The sequence below is a fragment of the Ricinus communis genome, chromosome 6, assembly GCF_019578655.1.
Source record: "Ricinus communis isolate WT05 ecotype wild-type chromosome 6, ASM1957865v1, whole genome shotgun sequence".
NCBI lineage: Eukaryota > Viridiplantae > Streptophyta > Magnoliopsida > Malpighiales > Euphorbiaceae > Ricinus > Ricinus communis.
This window is the reverse complement of record NC_063261.1, coordinates 13,760,932-13,780,737: the sequence shown is the minus strand read 5'-3', so window position 1 is coordinate 13,780,737 and position 19,806 is coordinate 13,760,932. Positions and strand designations below refer to the sequence as shown.

The 19,806-nt window shown below is 35.4% G+C and overlaps 2 protein-coding genes across 3 annotated transcripts; one reads left to right on the top strand and one right to left on the bottom strand.

The window, feature by feature from the left end:
• Nucleotides 1–3,360: 3,360 nt before the first annotated feature.
• Nucleotides 3,361–15,564, top strand: LOC8259290 (notchless protein homolog). The gene is made up of 13 exons (XM_002517741.4): nucleotides 3,361–3,661; nucleotides 4,084–4,165; nucleotides 4,261–4,350; nucleotides 5,033–5,158; nucleotides 5,581–5,708; nucleotides 6,253–6,452; nucleotides 7,241–7,304; nucleotides 12,677–12,787; nucleotides 13,632–13,769; nucleotides 14,379–14,521; nucleotides 14,603–14,657; nucleotides 14,848–14,904; nucleotides 15,001–15,564. Exons 1-13 carry the CDS (start codon nucleotides 3,524–3,526, stop codon nucleotides 15,082–15,084), a joined length of 1,416 nt encoding a protein of 471 aa, XP_002517787.1. The 5' UTR covers nucleotides 3,361–3,523; the 3' UTR covers nucleotides 15,085–15,564.
• Nucleotides 15,565–15,701: 137 nt separating this feature from the next.
• On the bottom strand, nucleotides 15,702–19,274 carry LOC8259291 (phenylacetaldehyde reductase). 2 transcript variants are annotated; one of them, XM_025157086.1, is made up of 7 exons: nucleotides 19,250–19,274; nucleotides 18,464–18,610; nucleotides 17,545–17,714; nucleotides 17,052–17,243; nucleotides 16,742–16,904; nucleotides 16,417–16,603; nucleotides 15,702–16,075 (listed from the first exon to the last, which is right to left on the bottom strand). In XM_025157086.1, exons 1-7 carry the CDS (start codon nucleotides 19,257–19,259, stop codon nucleotides 15,931–15,933), a joined length of 1,014 nt encoding a protein of 337 aa, XP_025012854.1. In that variant the 5' UTR covers nucleotides 19,260–19,274; the 3' UTR covers nucleotides 15,702–15,930. The 2 variants fall into 2 exon arrangements, with proteins under 2 accessions (XP_025012854.1, XP_002517788.1); XM_002517742.4 differs by lacking the exon at nucleotides 19,250–19,274 and adding an exon at nucleotides 18,749–18,883.
• Between the last annotated feature and the right edge of the window lie 532 nt (nucleotides 19,275–19,806).

Here is a 19,806-nt window from a genome sequence, read left to right as displayed (position 1 = left end):
TAATCATTGATTTCCGCGGAGCAGTAAGTCAGGATCGCAGATTCTCAGGTTCGCCAGTTTTGTTTAAGGGTTCTGTCAATGGGTCTTGTGGTTGAGTTTATTTTCTTCTAAAGAAAGTTCTCGAGAAGCCGAGTGGAGATGAGAGGTTTCTAATTAGTTTCAGTCTTGAGTGAAGCCATTTTTCTTTTAAATTCGAGGACAATTTTTTTTTAAGGGGGGAGAATGTAATACCCAGAATATTTTTAATAATTCTAATTTGGCCCAAATTAATTAGTTAGGGGCTTAATTGAAAGGCTAAAAAGAAGTTTAGCAGTTAATTGGAGTTTTTGCAGGGCGAAATTGTAAGTAATTCAAAAAGTTGAGGGACCAAATTGTAAGGAAGGAAAGTCTGGGGGCCTAATGTCGATATTGGAAAGAAAGAAAGAAGAAAAGGAAGAGAGAATATCGGGGAGAGAGAAAGAAGAAGCGGTGAAGAAGGAGGAGGCGGGCGCTGCGGGCGTCGATGACGACCGCCAGGCGGGCGTCTTGGCGCAGCGACAAGCACGCGGAGGCAACAAGAAGGCCGTTCTTGCCGTTTCTAGCGGCCTTTTTGGCTGATCTTAGTGGCGATCAGCTCCTCTCGAAGAGAGCTTCCTTTTGGCAGTGGCGGCATCGGTTTTGGTGGCCAGAGGAAGGAGTTCCGGCGAAGTGATGGCAACCGCATTTTTCAGCTTCCGGCGAGCTATGGACAATCGGAGGACGTATCCCGACTCTCCTCAGCTCAAGCTTCGCAATGGCACTAGTTTCGTGGCGATCGGACTCCGTTTGCGAATCGACGGCCGAGATCGTCCGCAATTCTCTCCAGACGATCGGGGGTCGGATCGAACAATCGGAAGCAGGGATCGTCATTAGCGCGTTGTTTCGAGTCCAATAGTGAGTTTGGATCGTCGTTCGGACTCCGGCGGCTGGAGGCGAGTCGACCGAGCGATCTAGCATTTCGGTAATTTTCTTTGGCCCGTTAATTTTTGGAAATTCTTTGATTTAATTCGTGCTTATTGTTTTGTGTTGAGTATTTAATATTTGTGAGTACAAAATAATTGTCTGTCGGTTTGCCTGCCTCGTGATTTTTGTGCTGTGTGGTAGAGTTGGGAAATTAGTGAAGTCTTGAGGACCCGACTCCCGTTGTATTAAATTGTTGGATATTTCTAGTGTTTTTCTGGCAGGTCCTGGACCCGTTTTACGGAGGGTAAATGTCCGTGTTGTAGGGGAGGTTCTGCCGGATTTTCGGTGGAATTCTCCCAAATCGGAATTCTTAGACAGTCAGTCCTAGGAGTCTAGATCTAAGATTAACGATCGATTGTTTCAGTGTTTTGATAAATTATTTTTCCGTGATTAGATGATCTTTCTGTTCGGCTCGCTCTAACTGAGGCCTCGGAGCAGAGCTAGGAGGTCGCCAAATCAGTGAGTTAAAGTCACTTAATCGTTGCACTATTGCTAAGTTTGAATTTAATATGCTATTTTAGAAATTTATGCTTAATATGATTATTAGTATCGTAATATAAAGAATTTTACTTGATTATTAATTATTGAAAATAATATAAACATTATAATTAGTAACGTTATAATAATACATATATTATTACTTTTCGATACGAATTGCATGTTGCCTTACCCTAAATTTTTAATCTTTATTTTGATATGCGTTGAATGATTTCTTTAGACAATGATATTTATTAAATGTGATGATTGCGTTTTGGGAAATGTGGCTTTCGTAGAACATGCCACCTGGTGGGTTACATCAGGACCGCGTGCGCACCAATAATGATTATGAACATAAGATTATTATGGATTTGTTTGCCCTAATCGAGCATTGCTCTCTGCGCTGAGTTCAGTTGATTGCCGGAGTTAAGGTCCCCGATCGAGCAACGCTCTATGGGCGTCGGCTTAGTTGGAATTCAAGTGTTCAGGTTGGAGGTAAGGACCCTGATCGAGCTTGCTCTTTGGGCGCCAGACCTGTTGGACTAAGAGAGCCGAAATGCTACTAGAATTTGGGGTTAGGGTTCTACTGAGCCACTCGTCTCGTAAAAGTAAAAATATATTTTTATTTATTTATTTATTTTCTATTATGGTATGATGGTATTATGATTTGTGTTTATGTTCAGGGTTTGATATACTGATTCGAATAATTAATATTTTATGTGAAGACTGCAATAGTCTCTAGATTATTTGATTTTAACAATTTACTTTTTTTTTAGATTCATGACTGTTAGTCTTCCCGCGACTCTTATCTAGTAACCCGACTCCTTCAACATCGGGTGGTGTATTTGATTCGGTACGTTAATATGTAAAATCTTAGATTCTCCGCAGTAGTAATAGTAGAGGTATCTGTGGTAATTTTCTGAGTTTCGGGTCTCGCCTAATTTTTCTAGCAGACCGAAGTAATTAAGTAAAATATAATTATTAAGATTATTTGTGGCTTTAATAATATTAATTTGAGATTAGATTTGATTGAGTTAGTGAGTGTCAGACTTACTACGGGATTCGGTGACCTTAAGCCATTCCCTATTGCCGGTCATGGGTCCACAGAATGAGTCGTGACACATATGAACACAAAATATACTATTTCAGCTCTGCATCAACACACATGCAATTTTATATATATATATAAAATATGTATTGGTTCAAAAATAAATTAAACTTGACCTAGCAAATAATTAAAAATTTGATGAATATCTAAACTGAACAAATTAAATTTTATAAATATAATTAGAACTAAATTTGATAAAAGACCAAGAAGCTAAATAAATCAAACTGCATACAAGCTACTTGAAAAAAATTAAAATTTTAGTTAATATTAGAATATTTTTATTAATAAGTAATGAATTTTAATTAATTCAGTTAAAGGGAGAGAAAAGGAATGTATTTTAAAAAAAGAGAAAGAAATTAAATAAAAATAAAGAAAAAATATTTATTTTATCAAATATTCATTATATAATAATTTTCATCAAATAGGAGGAAAAAGAATTAATTGATCTAATTTCTTTTATAATTATAGAAATAAGAAATAATTAACTATATTTTAATTTTTTTATGAATTAAAATCTTTTACATCATAAATTAAGATTGAGATGTAATTAAATTCAACTTTTATAAATTATTCTCTTACACTTCTAAAAAAGTTTTATTTGCTAAAGACGATCCAGAGTAATTCTCCACATATTCACTTTTTTGTTTTTATCATCTCATAGTGTTAAAGTAAATTTTTCTCAAACTGATTTTAAGTATTTCATTAAAGCAAAATTATAAACAAACACAAACCGAACCGTCGGTTCGAGTTTTTGGAATATTGTTAATTCATAACGGTGACTGACAGGCACTTTTAAAACCCAACAAAAGCCCTAATTCTTCAGCGTAACATTACAAAAAAGAAAAACCATAACTCAAAACCCCCCATATTATTAATCTATTCCATTTCATATACATACATATACACAGACATACCCATTACAGAACCCCTAATTTTAGAGCAGTAGAAAAGAAAAAAATGGAAGTAGAGACAGTGAATAACGTGATGTGCCAATTCGCAGATAGAGAAGGGACAGCTTTAGGAGCTCCTTTATATCTTCCACAGAATTCTGGTCCACAACAGCTTCAATTGATCGTCAATAAACTTCTCAACAATGTAAACCCTTTTATTACTCCTCTTGTTGTTAGTATATTGGTTATTGTGATACTGGGTCTGTCTTGTTACTAAGAAATTTATATCAAAAATTCATTTTTTTTGGACAAAGGTTGGCAATTAAATGAATAATTAACTGGGTTTGTAATTTGACTTAAAATTAGGAGCCTTTATGGGTTTTTGGATTATGGGATCTTTGAATGTACTTGAGAAGGGTTTGTTTTGGTTGCTGAGAAATTTATTGGAACATTTGTTTTGAGCATATGTTAAAAATTGAGTGAATAGTTAATAGGGTTTGTTATTGAAAGAGTCAAAGTTATAGTTTTAATACTCTGTGCGTACATTACTACAGATTACATTACTACTAATAAGAAGAAGTAAAGGAAATCCAGAGTGATTAATCTTTGGCTTTTTGGTTTGTCCAGGAAGAGAAGTTGCCATTTTCTTTCTATATATCAGATCAGGAGCTTCTTGTTCCCCTTGAAACTTACTTACAGAAAAATAAAGGTATGTGATGTTTATAAATAATGTAGAAACGGGTGACATTTTTACATGGCTCAATGTGATAATCTGTTTAATCATTATTTTATCGACCTTTTCAGTTTCTGTGGAGAAGGTACTATCCATTGTTTATCAACCGCAAGCTGTTTTCCGAATTCGTCCTGTTAATCGTTGTTCGGCAACTATTGCTGGTATGATGTTGGTTTTATTGCGTGAACATCTACTAAAATCTCCGTTTAAAATTTTATATGGTAGCCTACCTGTTTGTGGAATATTTAATTCGATAATTATTTCTTGAAATGAAAGTGACTGGTGGGGCCTGGTTAGTCAGGCTCACTGGACTGTTCCTCTTAATTGAGGGAACAGTAGATATTGAAATATTGTGCCTTGTGATTCTTGTATGATTAATTTCAAATTTCACCTCTGTGAAAAGAATGCAATGAACTGTTTGAAATGAGGTTAGATTGGATTTGGAGTTATGGATTTTTGGTTAGGCTCTAGGGCTTCTAGTGCTAGTATGATATGGAACTAATATTATAGTACAATACAGCAAAAGTTCTTTGAGACTGAGGGTTTAGGGCATTCATCTCCTAATATGTGAAATTTTATTCGAAGTCAAAAGATAAGGATGTACTTGCAGTCTTACACAAGCAAATGGATTAGTTCTGCAGACTAATGTCCCTGTTTGAATCTTGGTACCTTTTTTCTGCACATGATGGCTTTGGCCTTTGACATTGAAAAGAATGCTTTTATCCTATCTGTTCATGAACGGTATGGCACGAGTTCATTTTTTTTTTTTTGCTATAGGTTAATTTATCACAATGCAGTTTAAAATTATTCAATTGTTTTCTTAAATGTGGTGTTGCACAACAGGTCATGCAGAAGCTGTTCTTTCAGTTGCTTTCAGTCCTGATGGGCGACAATTGGCAAGTGGCTCTGGGGATACCACAGTTCGTCTATGGGATCTTAGTACCCAGACACCAATGTTTACATGTACAGGTTTGAATTCTAGAGGACCTTACTTCTTTTCCCAGTTAAGGCTGCTGCTTGAAAACATGCATGCACACAGAGAAAACGCCATTTGGATATCATGAATTTTTGGATTTTAGAAACATATATTTTTTTTTTTACTATTTAGCAGCCAATGTAAGTTTTCCAATTGGTATTATTTGGATCTCAGATTGATCATCTTAGCAATTGAAGATGTCCTTTGATTCTCATGTTCCAACTAAATGTAGTTGCTCCACGCTTAACAGTGAAAATGAGCTTTGATCTGTGCATGCGTGTATGTGAGTGAGTGCACCTGTACAGATAACTAATGCTTCACCAGTTAGGATTAGAATGTACTGAAAAGAGATGGTGGTTCCTTATATCCATGCCTTTCCATTTACTTATTAATGTTATTTAACTCTTTCATTCAGGACACAAAAATTGGGTACTCTGTATTGCATGGTCGCCAGACGGAAAGTATCTCGTGAGTGGGAGCAAGGCTGGCGAACTTCAGTGTTGGGATCCTCAGACTGGAAAGCCATTTGGCAATCCGCTTGTGGTAAAATCTCCATTCTTGAATGACTGACATTCATTCCTAACTTGACAACTAATTGTTGCAATCATTAAAAACGTTTTCCTAGTTTTGGATGTAAAAGATGCTCTTACGGAATCTTCTCATCATTTGGAAAATCATTTGGAAATACTCTTCTTCTTTTTCAAATAATCAAGGTAACTTTGTTGTGGAAAAAAAAATTAAATTTTCTTTTAAGCTCCCTTTTAACTTTAAAAGGTAAGGTGAGTGCACATGTGTCTTTTTTTTTTCTTTCTAATGGAAATTTTGGTTCTTGCATCATTTGCAAGACATGAAGATTGATGCAAGTTTCGTAGATTATAAATTATGGTCCTACTTTTACTGAATTTGTTAGCAAGGACCAAATATGATTGTACAACAATATCATGAGTTATTTCTCTTCCCGAATTGAATGTTCTTATTGCAAGGGCTAAAATTGTTTGAATTCTCTAACATTTTTTCTTCAGTTTATTAATTGATGTGCTAATCCTAATAAAAATGGATGCTAATTATAGAAATTTTCATGTCTTAGGGCCACAAAAAATGGATCACTGGTATCTCCTGGGAACCAGTCCACTTGAGCGCTCCGTGCCGTCGGTTTGTTAGTGCTAGCAAAGATGGTGATGCACGCATATGGGACGTTTCATTGAGGAAGTGTGTTATTTCTCTCACTGGTCATACACTTGCTATAACTTGTGTGAAATGGGGTGGAGACGGAGTAATTTATACAGGGTATGTATTCTTTTTTGTTTTAACAGTTGGAATGAATCGAGGTTAGATAGCTAAAAACTCCTTCATGTGAAGTTAAAGACTTGCAAATTATTTTTTATGCGTATCTTTATTTAATTAGTCCCCGTGTTGCTACTTATTTTTAAATAGGAAATCTAGTGTTGGTTCTGTTGTCTTCTGCTGTACCATTTGAATATTATTCGCCTTATGCATTTTAAAATAATTCAGTAAACTTTTTGCATAACAATACCTAAAAACTTTCTTCTCCTCTCTCCTACAATCAAACGAAAAAAAGGGAAGAAAAAAGCTAACTGAACTGAACTGAAAATAGGGAGTGCATTTGTATATTGAAGCTTATTTATCATATAGTTGGTGAACTGATTCAAGCATTAATAGTAACTAGTGATTTCTTATTTTAGCTATGGAATACATTGGAAGGTTTCTCTGGAAGGTACCCTGCATTGTTTGCCGTTTGATTTTGACTCATAAACTTCATATAAACAGTCTTAACTTGTAAACTTTATTTACTACAGTATTGTGATACTAAGGGCTTTCTGTGCTTTAACCATATTTATTAAAGAAAAAATCCACAGACGAAAAAATGAAAAAAAAAAACATTTATTCTGCTTCTATATCTTACAGCTATGCCCCAGTGGATCTCTTTTTTATTTCTCTATAAAAGAAAATAAATCGAAATAGATAATTGAGGGCTTGTTCTAATCAATTCCAATAATCCGACATGTCATTAACTGTCCATTCCAATACTTATATCTTCTTCTCAACTTTTGCAGCTCCCAAGATTGTACCATCAAAGTTTGGGAGACTACACAGGGAAAGTTAATTCGTGAATTGAAGGTACTTTCTAGATACTAACTAGTTCCAGTTTTTCTCAAGTCTTGCTCTCATTTCCTAATTGCATAAAACACATGTATTTTGGTATCATTACCGCATTCTGCATTTTATTCATGCCTAACTGCTGCATTGTAATTTTATTTAATCTGAAAACCTGTAAGATTTAGTAATCTCTTTTTCTCTTTTTTTTGTTAAAACAATTTTCCTCTATTCTTCCTCCTCCAGCTTCTGTCTATATTTGACTCTTTCACATCTTTTCTCTCTGTGGTTGTCTACAATAATGGACATCCTTAGGAAAAGAGACTGTTCTTGAAGTCTGCCTAACAACTATAGCTATAATCTAATTTCTACAAATCAGTCATATGATCAAGCTCTATAATCCCTACAGGTCAACCCTATAATCAAGTTCTAATTATTTCTTAACTAATCAACATTATAGCTGTAACACTCCCCTCAAGTTGGAGCATAGATATTGATCATGCCCAGCTTGTTACAAAGATATTTTATTCGAGTCTCATTAAGAGCCTTCATGAAGATATCTTCAAGTTGTTCTCTAGTTCTCACATAACTTGTAGAGATAAAACCTAACTGAATCTTTTCTTGAACGAAATGACAATCAATTTCAATATGCTTAGTTCGTTCATAAAAATAGGATTCGAAGTAATATGAAGGGCAACTTGATTATCACACCACAATTTGACTGGAACTAAAGTTTTGAGTCTTATTTCAGTCATGAGTTGATATATCCACATAATTTCAATGCAGACTTCGACATAGCACGGTATTCTAATTCTGCACTCGAACGAGAAACAACATTCTGCCTCTTGCTTTTTCATTAAACTAGGTTACCACCCATAAAAACGCAAAAGCCAGTAGTGGACCTTCGATCTTCTTTAGATCCTGTCCAATCAGCATCTGAAAAACACTCAATCCTGGTATGGCCATGTTTGCCATATAATATGCCTCGCCCTGGTGCACCTTTCAAATAACACAAAATTTGTTCCACTGCTCTCCAGTGATCAACTGTGAGAGAAGACATACTGACTTACCACACTAAGTGAATATGCAATATCAGGATGAGTCACAGTAAGATAATTTAATGTTCCAACTGTTCGTCTATATCTCTCTAGGTCTTCAAACAACTTGCCCTCTTTCGAGCCATTCGAGTGTCGCATGACTTAGCCCCCAATTTTCCTGTTTCAGATAATAAATCTAGTACATACTTCCTCTGGCACAACAGGACTCCTTTCTGACTTCTTGTCACCTTAATACCTAAGAAGTATTTTAGTAAACCCAAATCTTTGGTGTGAAACTGAGTATGAAGGACTAAAGAGAAAAAATTCTTGTAATGTCACTTTCAGTAATGTCAATTGTAATGTCACTTTCAGTAATGTCAATGTCATCTACATAAACCACCAACAATATGATGCCTTTAGCAGACTGTTTATAAAAGATAGAATGATCAGACTTACACTTCAACATACTAAAGCTCTCAACTGCTTGACTGAATCTCCCACACCAAGCCTGGGGACTTTGTTTCAGGTTATACAAGGATTTATGAAGCCGACATACCTTCCTATACTCCCCTTGAGCAATGAACTTAGGTGGTTGCTCCATGTAAACCTCCTCTTGAAGGTCATCATGTAGGAATGTATTCTTAATATCCAACTGATGAAAGGTCCAATCATGAATAGCTGCCATAGAAATAAATAGTCTGACAGAAGTTTGGCAACAGGAGAGAGTTTCAGAATAATCTACACCATATGCTTAGGTATAACCCTTAGAAACAAGACGAGCTTTCAGCCGAGTAACAGACCTTTCAGGATTGACTTTCATCGTGAAAACCCACTTACAATCAATAGCCTTTTTACTTGTAAGTAGGTCTACCAAGTTCCAAGTATCATTAGTATCTAAAACAGTTATCTCTTTCACTATAGCAGTACGCCAACCAGGATGGGTTAAAGCCTCTTTAACAGTCTTAGGGACGAAAACAGAATCAAATGAAGCAATAAAAGAATGAGATGATGATGGTAAGTGATTATAAGACACATAAGAAGAAATAGGATAAGTACATGTACATTTACCATTGTGAAGAGCAATAGGAAGATCAAGATCATGAATGAGACTAGGATTGAAGATGGGATCTGATGACGAAGATGCCGGTGGAAGACATGAATCTGGAAAAATAGGAGAGGATTCAGGATGTGGAGCACGGCGAGTGTAAACCTGTGTGATAGGTGGCTGGATTCAAGGAGGATTATAGGATGTAACCTTATAGATAAGTAGATCATCTTCTTGTGAAGAAGTAGACTCGGAGGTTTGAAGAAATGGTGTTTGTTCTTGGAAGGTGACATCAACTGACATCAAGTACCTATTAAGACTTGGGCAAAAATACCTATATTCTTTTTGAACACGAGAATAACCAAGGAAGATACATTTTAAGGATTTTGGTATTTTGAGGACGTACATCACAGACAAAACATGTACAACCAAAAATTCTAGGCTTAATTGGAAATAATGATTTACCGAGAAAAAGTACGCGGAAAGGAATCTCACCAAAAAGAATAGTGGAAGGCTGCGATTAATTAAGAAACATTTTGTGGATACTGCATCTGCCCAAAGGTTTAGGAACTTTCATTTGGAATAGTAGGGCTCTGGCAGTTTCAAGAAGGTATTTATTCTTTTTCTCAGCCGCCCCATTTTGAGATGGTGTGTTAACATAGGAAGTTTGATGAAGTATCCCATTTTGCAGCATATATTTTTGGCAAGATTCGGAGAGATATTCCTTTGCATTGTCACTCTCAAGATTTGAATAGACAGGTTAATTTGAGTTTTAACTTCAGTACAAAAAGCAGAAAAATGAGAACAATTCAGAATGATTTTTCATAAAAAATTACCAGGTCATTCGAGAGTAATCATCAATAAAGATAATAAAGTATCTAAATTCAGTTTATTGGCACAACAGGACAAGGACCCCAAATATCTGAATGTACTAACTCAAAGGGAGCCATAGCTCGTTTATTGACTCTAGGACTGAGGCTAACACATGATGTTTAACAAACTGGCAAGACTTACAATCCAAAGAAGGTAAATTAGAAAATTCTGGAGAGAGCTTCTTTAACAGAGGTAAAGAAGGATGACCCAATCGATAATGTGCCTCAAAAGGAATAACAACTCCATAACAAACTACTGATTTTGGAATAGTGGTGTCAAAGATGTAAAGACCTCTAGATTCATGCCTTTTACCAATAATCCTCTTTGTCATAAGATCTGGAAAAAGACAATAATCGGGAACAAATGAGACACAATAGTTAAGCCTTCGAGTGAGTTTACTAACATAAATTACGATAGATTAGGTAGACTTAAAACAATGTGTAAAGGAAGTGACGGTGTGGGAATAACTGTGCTAGAACCAAGAACACATGATGTGATCAACTAAAGTGACAGGAGAACTAGAATTATTTGACTGAAAGGAGGAGAATAGTTTAGAATTACTTGTCATATGAGCTGTGACACTAGAATCAATGACCCATTTGGAAGATGAGGAAAGGAGACATGTATTTGGTTTACCTGAATCGGCGATTGCAGTAGCGGAAGTAGATGACGACTTTAGAACCTTTTGGTACTGTGAGAATTTGGCATACTCATCTGCAGATATGAGAACTGAGTCAGGAGTATCTCGAGTGGAGGCAATATGAGCTGATGGCTTTGACTGATTCTTGCGCTATGACTTTCTGCATTTCTTGATTATATGTTCGGACTTCTTGCAATAGCGACATATGATTTCTTCTGAATCAATTCCTCGATTAGAGTTACTTGACTCGACCTTTTTTCCAGATCTAGGTGTAGTATTATGGTTCACAAGAGCACTACTAGACTGGGCAGAGTATGAGTTGGAATTCTCAACTCGGAGCACCCTATGAAACACATCTTCCAAAGATGAAACCTCAGAACTGGAAAGGATTTGAGATCTGGCAGTCTCGAACTCAGATGGAAGAGCAGCAAGAAAACCCATAATGATCAGTTTCTCCCGTTGAACTTGTTGTTCTTTGATATCTAAAGACACCGGGAGTAGCATATTAAACTTCTCATAAAGATTTTTATAATTCATGTAAAGGCTAGTCACATCTTTGTCACTCTTTTCATATTTGAAAATTGCTCTAATGACATCAAAAGTACGAGAAATATTCCCTTTGCTGGAGTACAGAAATGCTAAGTATTGCATCAAATCTTTCACCAATCTACAATGATTCACTGACCGAACCACCTTACGATCAATCAAATTGCATATCATTAAACGCAGTCGAGCATCATCTCTTAACCAAGCTTGTTTTCTATCATCAGTGGGAGGATCATCGGTTAAATGGTTATCTTCCTCAACAGTCATCAGATATAATTCCACAGTCTGACTCCAGCCTAAATAATTTGTACCATCAAACTTGTCTTCCATAACTTTTCTTACTATAGGAATCACTTCCGACAGCATATTCTTTTTCTCAGACATTCTCAAGGTTTAGAATTCAAAATAGAGGCAGAAACACACAACAAAAACTAAAAAAATATTGAATAAGTTTCTGAATATGAAGAGAAACCTCACAACCACGTAAATTTGAAAGGAACTGGATGTGGAGGATGAAAGTGGGAGTAGGGGCGATTCGTGACCGCTGTGACTAACGCGCAAGGACATTGGTGACTTAACTTTGGGCAGTGACTGATCGGCGTGTGGCGCACCTCCTGGTATAGGTGGTGACAATAACTAGAAGTTGGAAGATGGTGAACTGAGAAATCAGACCTTGTATCGTCTAAAACAAAAAAGAAAACCATAAAACCCAAAAGCCCAAAAAAAAATTTAAATGGGGTTTCGGTGCTTTGATACCATGTTGTAGTATATAGAGATGAGAGAAAGATTTTGATCAACAAAATGTACAGGTATTTATACAAAATTACAAGGTATAGACTAGGAAACACTATTATCTAATCCCTACAAATCAGCCTTATAATCAAACTCTATAATCCCTACAAATCAGCCCTATAATCAAACTCTATAATCCTTACAAATCAGCCCTATAATCAAGCTCTAATTATTTCTTTCCTAATCAACATTACAGCTGTAACAAAAACATAATTCTTTGAGCTGCTCTAGTGCTATTGAATCTTTTCTTTTTCTTTCTAAAAAGAAACATGTTATGTTTCCTTTCAGTGGTAATTTTAATGCTATTTGTTTTTGTTGTTGACCACCCTTTACATTTGTGATGTCCTGTTTTCCTTTTCTTTTTATTTTTTTTCGACTATAGAATCATTGATGCAGTATAGCCTTTTATCCTCTAGTTTTGGCATTCCTTCTGACCTTCCTGTTTATTCAATACTTATTCTAGGGTCATGGCCATTGGGTCAACTCTCTTGCTTTGAGCACTGAATATGTTCTTCGCACTGGAGCTTTTGATCATACTGGCAAAACATATTCTTCACCAGAGGAAATGAAAAAGGTAAACGTTTTTATTTGGTTCATATCATTATTTATGGTCTCTGAACATGTTATTCTAATGTTTCTGTTTGGTACTATATGTATGTGTTATCGTCTTTCTATAGCTTAATTTCTGGAAACACAAGACTGGATTCTATGAGGCAATTTAAATGTTTCTGATTGTATGTTCGACTCAATAATGCATTTTGTTTAACTGCAATAGGACCATCAATCTTGAGAACTCGAGTATTTTTCAGTTTTTATCACTGGGATGTACGTTTGTGGAACTGTAGAACTTCATTGATATTTGAATATCTGGATACTAGATTGAATGGGATCACAGGCTGAGATTGGGAACCTCTAGGCAGTCACATCTGCTATCTCGTCTGAAACCTGTCTTACTAGTTACTACCTTTTATCTTCTTATTAGATAAATGATTTATTCCATTCCTGCTTGCGTAGAAGAGTGGGAGGCAGTTCCTTATCAGAATAAATATTAGTCTTTTATTTGAACAGTGGACAGCTGAAGATTTCATGGATGTTTAGGAAAAATTCAACAATTTGAAGACTAATAATTCAATGTTTGGAAGATATTTTCTCTAAATTAAGGTTATTGACATTAGCAAGCAAATGAAGTAAATGTAAATCACCTTAGTTGCAAGAATACTCCTTCAGAGTTCAGAACAGAATGGTCACAGAAATGGACTTCTTGCCACAGAAATGGAATTAAAATGTCTATCCTCTTTTTCCCCTCCCATATTGGAATTTATCCTTTATGGCAATGTGCCTCTTGATGGACTGGATTAAACATTTCTGTGTCTCTATGTTGGATTACCTTGTGCAATTGTATAACAAAGCATTTGCAGGTTGCTCTGGAAAGATACAACAAAATGAAAGGCAATAGCCCTGAGAGATTAGTTTCCGGTTCTGATGATTTTACTATGTTTCTTTGGGAGCCTGCTGTTAGCAAACACCCCAAAACCCGCATGACAGGTCATCAACAGGTATGAAGTATATGCTTGCTCTTCTGTACTGGTTTTCATATTAGTTTTTGTTTGTGCTTTCTGGGAATGCAATGTTAAGAAGCTAGAACTTTTGTGTTTTGAGGTTCCATTTCCACTACTTGTATCTTTGTCCTTTTGACCTCCCATTTTCTTATTTGAAAAAGCTAGAAGCTAGAAATTTTTGATGCTCTACTCACTGTGTGTATGGAAGAGGCCATATTTAGAAAAGAAAAGATTCCGCAACTTCTTTTTTGGTTGAAATCTGCTGCTGCTGCTATGAACTATTGTGCTAAGGGAATGAAGATGTTTATCTCCGATTTCTGTCCTGCAGATTCCAAATTATTCTTTCAACTCTTTGCTTTTCTAACCATATAACCTTGGTGATATTTTTCCATAGTGGAGAAGCTTTCTTTTTCCCTCTTGCTATTTTGTTGGTTTTTTCTTCTGGAGTGAAATGCTCGATTTTGATAATAGATGCTTCTGTACCATAATTGTACTCTTTGAATATATTACCATCTCTGTAAGATATGTGGATCCTTGAAATTTAATACATATTATTGCTTAAATGTCTTGCTTCAAGTTACATGTGTTTCTTGTTGGTTGTTACAGCTTGTAAATCATGTCTACTTCTCACCCGATGGGCAATGGGTGGCTAGTGCCTCATTTGATAGGTCAGTGAAGTTATGGAACGGCGTGACTGGAAAATTTGTTGCTGCTTTTCGAGGACATGTTGGGCCTGTATATCAAATCAGGTTCGAGTTGCTTTCATGGTTATTGTTTCTCGACACCTATACTTTATATTGTTAATCATTATGTTCTGTGAATTTCCCCAGCTGGTCCGCTGACAGTAGACTTCTTTTGAGTGGGAGTAAAGACTCAACACTGAAGGTAAACTTGACTGACTTCAACTCTTGAAAAGATCAGTGGTTATACATCCTCTACAGCCTCCCAATTTAAGCAAAAGGAGCATTTTATGGATATAATAATTGTGCAAAATCCACTGTGAGAATATCTTTCTTCGTCTCTAATGTTAATTTGTTTTCTTAATTATTTATTACTGTTATTTTTCATTTTCCAGGTTTGGGATATCCGGACACAAAAGTTAAAACAAGACCTTCCAGGTCATGCAGATGAGGTAAGTTTCACTCCCATTCCAAAGGGCCATATTGAATTCTGATTGTATCCTGGCGAGGTATATGCTAATCTTGAATTCTGATTGTATCCTGGCAAGGTATATGCTGTTGATTGGAGTCCTGATGGTGAGAAGGTAGCATCTGGTGGTAAGGATAGGGTGTTGAAGCTGTGGATGGGCTAGATAAGCAAATTCAAGAAATGTTGGCTGGAATGATTGAAATGTCAAAAGGACAATAGTCTGCAGTTCTCATATGATATCTGGAGACATTAATATAAGGCACAACGGCATGAGAACAAGAATGTAAGTACAGATACCGGAATGTTTGGAGAAGAATCAAACCTATTTTCTCATGGCCACTGCAGTTTTGCAACCATTGATTATGGTGTTTACAGATTGAAGATTAGGATTACCTCACCTTTCTATCAGTATATTGCTGTCATAGCATCTCAATGTCTTGACTCTTCATTCAATTCCTTTCTCCACCGCTCGGGAATCAAGTGAACTGTTCCATCTTCTGGGATTGCGGTGCATTCAGTTTATTTCTCGTTTAGTTCATTAGTTTGTGCAATTTTGTTATTTTTATGACAGTGTGACCGGCAATTTCTGGTGAATGTACTTTGAGATGATACTAGATATAATTATCTTCATTTCCTTTCCTTATTCCTTATAATTTCGAATTCGCCTTTGAGCGGTATTCTTTTGAGTCTAAAATACGTATGATGATTTATTCTACTTTTCTTAAAAGTCAGATTTCAAAAAGGAGAAATAAGAAAAAGAAAATAAAACAGAAGAGAAAATTAGAAGAAAAAAAATCAATTGACCCCAAGTAGTAGCAGTATATGACCCTAATCATAATTCTTGCACTGCTTGAGCTGTACAGATTATGAAAATTAATATATTATGGAATTCATGTTCCTGTGTCGAAAATTATTTTATGTTTCCGGCAAGCAAGCGCCTTTTACAGTCTTTGAAACTTTCCCATCTGTTTATTTATACATATTACTTCGCCATCAAGTATAGTCCAAATCAGATAGTGAGGAAACCCTTCTCCTTCAAGCTTTCAATAGTGCCCTTGAGAGTCACTTCAAAAGGAATGTAGTTGATTCCCAAACTTTTAGCTTTCTCATTGGATACCTTGAAAGATGGAGAAAGTAATTGGGTCTCGTCGCATCTGCAATGTTTGAACAACACAGGCTGTGAAATATGTCGAAGGAATGACTTTCAGGGAACAAGATTAGCTCAGAAGAACAGTGCAACAATTCAACAATGTTCATATGCACAGAAAGAACTAATTTTATATGTGCAAATCCTATTGCACTAGCACATTTTTACTTTTTAAACCAGAGAATCTTACAATTATACTTTCCTATTGAAGGGTTAAGGACGCTAGCTACTCTATGATTCTGTCACAAATTGATCTTAAATGTTCACTTGAATAGACCGCCTAACTATAAAATCTGTTATCCAAAAGATGACTAGCCTAGACATGACTGCCAAACACACAACACTTACTTTTCAGGAAGGTGCAAAGTTGGGTAGTGTTCATGGATAATCTTTACTACTTCAGAATAATGCAACACATTTGGAACTACACAATATCTTCCACTAGCTGAAGGAACCTCAAAAGCTTGAATATGTACGTCTACAACATCTCTAATATCAGCCGATGAATAATATGCATTTGGGTATGTCTCTGCTCCTGCACCGAAAAGATTAAATGCATTATTCCATCAGAAGAGACCCTAAAGCAACATCATGCTGCATGGCAGACTGCTTCATCCAGGTAACAAGGATATGTTTAGTTTATTTGGAAGCCCCAATGGTTGCAGAAGACTACCCTTTATGAGGTTGAGAATCATCTCCACAGAGGAATTAAGAGTTGGCTGTAACATAGGGCCAATCACATATGTTGGATTTATTGTTACCAAGTCAATTGCATTCTCTTTTGCAAAATTCCAAGCAGCCTCCTCCGCTAAGGTTTTTGAAAGTGCATACCAAACCTGCAATAAAAATAAATCAAGTTGCAGTAACATGTAAGAGGCATGAACAAGTAAAGCAAAAAGCTGAAGAGAATAGGATATCAGTAGATTTCAGTTTTAGATTCAAGGGAAAGTCAAATGATCAATATGGAATCCACATAAACACACCTTTAATTCCTTGCATACTTCTGGATCTGAATACCAAGTCTCATCAACCACCACATCAGCGGTCAGAGGTCTTCTACTGCGTAAAACTGCTGCCATAGAAGAGGTTATGACAACTCTCTTGACAGACTTAACTTTTGCACATGATTTAAGTACATTAAGCGTTCCTTTAATTGCAGGATCAATTAGTTCTGTCTGCAGTTCAGCAAAATGAAACGAAAGTATTCAATGTATGCATTATGACGCAATAAAGAAATCTAATAATACCCCATAACACCTCTAAACTATAAGCATAAATGACACTGCCATTTAAATAAGATAGACAGCTAAACCTAATGACTAAAAATGCCAATGCTGGTACGAGTAAAACTTACTTTTGATAAGGCAACCCATTCCATGGAAAAGAGTTATTAAGACAGACGAATGGAAAATTGGATCTGTTCTTATTATAACCTCTCATGTAGGTATAAGGCGGCAAAAGGTATGAGAAATGAACCTGTGGATCAGTTGCTGAAAATAATACAGGAGATGCTGAATGGAAAACACCATCACATCCATCAACTACAGAATCAAAAGACCCTTCTGCCAATAAATCAGCTTTGAACAAATGAAGTCTTTCTTTAGCTCCATCAAGAGCAAGCAAGTGATCTGTTTTCTTTGAATCACCTGTGACATATTTGAAAAGAACATTTGACATGAATGACATTGTCTTACCATATTAGTTTCATTAAGTTCTAATATTGAATTTTTTAGATTTTGAGAGGAGAGTAGAAAACAAAGAACAAAAAAAATAGTAGCTTTAAACCATAAAGAAAACTTCAGAACACATGAAACTCATAAGACAGAAACTTAGAACAAAAACCTCAGCAAAAAGCAGAATATTTCTTCCTCTTTTTCTTCTTCATTTTTTACACTTGATTTCTTTGTTACAGCAGCCCTGATCTATAGAGAGAATACTTTTACAAGCGGAGCACTTTACCTGACACAATCTCTAACCATCAGTACTAACTTTCCCTAAAACTAGGATTTCATGGCTTTTTACCAAAACCATATTACATCCACACAAACATAATAAACATTAGAGTAATCTGATCTAACTAGATTCTACAACAAAAATCTTATTAACTCCAACGCAATTCTCTCATACCAACAACTTACTCATGTATTACCAATTTTATAAAATCATCCTAATTTGGTCAAACTTTAGGCAAGATTTAAGCTAATAAAATCACATCATATCTGCTTCTTTATATATAAGCATATCAAACAATCATGACAAGTAACAAGCAAATTGCAAAGAACCAAGAATTAAAGAAAGAAGAGCAAAACGAATCTCCAAAAACACAGCCTGATGGCATAACTGATGCATAATCAAATGAAAACACAAGGAGAAAGAAAGAAAAAGACAAACTGACTTGGGTCTCGAACAGTGGCTTTGACAGTATAACCCTTTTGAAGTAAGTGCTTAATCAGCCATGAACCTATGTAACCCGACCCACCAGTTACGCACACCACCTTTCCTTCTCCACTCATCCTCTCTTTGTTTCTGTATGAATGGATGGCTGAGAGATAAAAACAAAAACTAAAAAATGAGTCCACATTTTCAGCATAAATTACTTCTTAATATTGTTTATTTATTTATTAAAAAATTCTTTTTTTTTTTTTTGACATTATGCTCCAAATCCAGTGGGTAAATTCACCATTTGACACAAGAGAAAGTCGATAAAAACCAATCCGTAGTCCTTAAACAGGAACAAATCGATGGCTTTTACAAACTCCGCAACTATAATAATGCCATCAAAGTCAACAACTAACGCCAGGAAAGGAACATAATGGACCCCTAACTGTCCGAGCCTTTATTAACTTTTCATTTCCGTGTCTCATTCAAAAATCAAAATGCCCCTCAGGTTACACCTTCCCTTGAATATTTCATACAATTCGTTCCGTGGACAGAAATGAAATTATAACTTGTGATCAAAGATTTAAATATAGTATTAATGGAGGCCGAACCTAAACCTGTACTCGAGAGACAACTATTTACATACCCACAATAGATGCATGGATTACTGAGAAGAGATGAGTTATGGTGGTCCTCCTCGGAACGTTCAGATTCCATAAGTGAATACAAAGTGGAAACTATAAAATGATTTCGTTCTTAGATTGTAAAATAATTTAAATGCATCAAACTAAAATTAACTAACCTTTTGTCATTGTAGTTCAATCATCGTTAAAATCGCTTTAACAAATTTAAAAAATTAAATTTTTGAGTGGTTAAAACCTTAGTTAGTTAACTGACTTGCTAATATTGTCTGATTTATCTTTAAAATAATATTAAACAGAAAATAACTAAGCTAGAAAGTAAAAAGCATTGTTTAAAAAAAGTGAAATTCTCTTTTTAAAAATTTAAATATTTTTTTTTCTTTCAATATCAAATTGTAAATTTATATATTTTGATGTTCTTTTTAATTGCATTTGATTGTTTTCCCGTAAAGAAATACCTTTTAATTATGACTAAAAAGTAAAAATTTGAAAGAAACAAGGTCTATCATCAATTTTTTTTTTTTTTTTTTCTTTCAGGAATAACACTTAATTTAGCTTATGAAATTATCGATAAAAATCAAACAGACTCTTTTAACTCTTTTGGATCATTTTAGTGGATAAAAATCTTTGTCACTTGGCTTTTGATTACCCACCAAAATATGCTGAAGAAATATAGCCAATTAAGACAAAATTGTCTAGATTCAAATTCTATTATGAT